General features: G+C 37.5%; 1 protein-coding gene across 1 annotated transcript in view; it reads right to left on the reverse strand.

Annotated features, from left to right (window-relative positions):
- Positions 1 to 367: 367 nt before the first annotated feature.
- LOC137653422 (C-type lectin domain family 17, member A-like) overlaps positions 368 to 2460 on the reverse strand; it is a 94073-nt gene continuing 91980 nt past the window's right edge. The window contains exons 2-4 of the mRNA XM_068386794.1: positions 2181 to 2250; positions 1612 to 1730; positions 368 to 712 (exon numbers count right to left, since the gene is read on the reverse strand). Of these exons, the coding sequence (XP_068242895.1) occupies positions 477 to 712; positions 1612 to 1730; positions 2181 to 2250 (425 nt within the window). The 3' untranslated portion in view covers positions 368 to 476. The remainder of the gene's footprint in view (positions 713 to 1611; positions 1731 to 2180; positions 2251 to 2460) is intronic.

Genomic DNA, 2460 nt, shown 5'->3' on the forward strand with positions numbered 1-2460 from the left:
AGGGGTTTTTGTTGATTTAATTGAGGGGTTTTATGGTTAATATCTATTTTGTGTTAAGTGCATGATTAGTGATGTGTGATTTTTTTTGGTTGTTTAGTTTTAAGAAATATAGTGTTAAGGTTATATTTTGTTTTCATTTTCCTTCTGTCCAAAAGTCCAATTGATAATGTAAGGGGAAAGTTTGTGCAGAGGAGACATTTGTCAGTTAGTGTGATCAAGGGTGTGGGGGTTGTTTTTGCGACATCCCGCCACAACAGTCATTATATCATCTTGTCCACAAAACTATATATCGTGATATCATTCAGGCTTCAGGATAAATCTCCTTAATGTTTAAAATGGATCTTTAAAAAAAAGGATAATAAAACTGCTTCTGTATTGTGTTATTCATTCAAAATTAATTTTCCAAAACCAATTCTTACAAGAAACAAATCTGAAAATTACTTTTTCAACTTATTTATATTCACTCTTTACAGTTTTTAGATCTTTGCAAGAACATTCAACTGACAAACAGACTTGGTGACAGTGTCGCACGGCCGATCAATGAAATACCCATCCTTGTAAAATCCCATGCAGTTTTGGTTTCCAATGCCCTCAGGGTCGCCTGGACGCCAGAAGGGCACGCCCATTGCTATCGGGGTGGCGTCTAGCCAGTACCAGAAGCCCTCTTCTCCACGGTCCGTTCCTCCCAGGTGAAATCCAAAGGACGCGTTATCTTTTGGTAAAAATGGTGATGCTCAGTAAGTAAAATGTGAGAGAGAGAGAGAGAGAGAGAGAGAGAGAGAGAGGGGGGGGGGGGGGGGGGAATTACGAGTACACAGGTCCAAGACTCTCCTCGCACTGTACATCGATTCCACACGAGGCTAAGACGTTTACAACAACAAATGCAGCCGTTTCTAGTCCATTGCAAAACAAAGGCATCAGACGTGTGTCTATTCATGTCTGAGGTTTGGCCAGTTTTCATCACTACTCTGGCCACGTTGGATTATTGATGGTGGGAAACTTTCATCTGATCGCACACAGCAAACCAACTTACTACTGGTGGCCCTCGTTAGTGCAGCTTTGCTGATCATGGCAATACACAAACCAAAACTCAGAAAGAGTAAGACATTGACGTCTTTGACCCTGGTTAAATTCAAAATATGATGTATCCCGTTCACCAAAGATACGAATCGAGTACCTGATGTTTAATCGACTATGGTGGGTTGCACCAAGAATAGAGAAAGGTGAATGAATATATATATATATATAATATATATACACTATAGATTATACATATGTGTATATATAGCTTACAAATATAGGCCTATATATACATAATTATATATATACCCAGTATTGTATATACATATACTTCATAAACTTTCATATTATATATATATATATATATATATATAATGAATAAAAACCAGAGTGAGCATTTATAAAGACAAGAGAACACGAAATATGTGATTCATTGATAGCAGAAACAAAATATAATTCTCACAATATAGAACATTACCTTACTAAACCAAAACTTGCAAAACACATAAAATAAGACATAATCAAAGAATATAAGAAGATTGCCAACAGGTGACTGGAAGCTACCAATTAAGCATAACGAACAAAACTCACGGCTAATCAGAATATGGTGCCAGAGTTTAGCATGCTGGTCACACTCGGCAACTATGGCCAGGTCAGCGTCTTGGTATACAGCGTCCCCCAGCGCTCGACATGTGACCCTGGCTTCGTCCCTGCCAGATCATAATAGGGAGTGGTAAGACAACAGCAAATAACAATAATGATAATGATGATGAAATTGAAGATAACGCACAGGTCTGGTTCATAAGGACTCGAATAATGAACTATAGGTTCTCTCTCTCTCTCTCTCTCTCTCTCTCTCTCTCTCTCTCTCTCTCAATTTGTTTTCCCCAATTTGTTTCTCTCTCTCTCTCTCTCTCTCTCTCTCTCAAAATTTCTCTCCGTGTTTTCCTCCCAATAGTCTCTCTCTCTCTCTCTCTCTCTCTCTCTCCCTCCTTTCAATCTCTCTCTCTCCCTTTCCTCCCAATCTCTCTCTCTCCCTTTCCTCCCAATCTCTCTCTCTCTCTCTCTCTCTCTCTCTCTCTCTCTCTCTATGACATATTTGGAAAGTATTTTAGATGTGAATAGGAATATACTAATACGGCAACAAAGTTTCTACGTACCAGCTTTGTAATTTCTCAAGAACGTGATAACATTTGGCTCCTATCTTCTCGAATGGCGAAGGACAGTCATCTGCGAAGAATATGGAAATGGATTTTAATAAAGTTGAGGGATATTAATTTTGGTGATGTTTTTGTCCCACTGAATATAAATTTTATGTGATTTCATATCCAATTGATAATACATTTTAAGCGATTTTGTTTAAATAAAAACATCTTTAAGTTTACATCGAAAATGTTTGTTGATTATATCAGAAAAATGTTTTTGTTTATATTGTATATC

The sequence above is a fragment of the Palaemon carinicauda genome, chromosome 14, assembly GCF_036898095.1.
Source record: "Palaemon carinicauda isolate YSFRI2023 chromosome 14, ASM3689809v2, whole genome shotgun sequence".
NCBI lineage: Eukaryota > Metazoa > Arthropoda > Malacostraca > Decapoda > Palaemonidae > Palaemon > Palaemon carinicauda.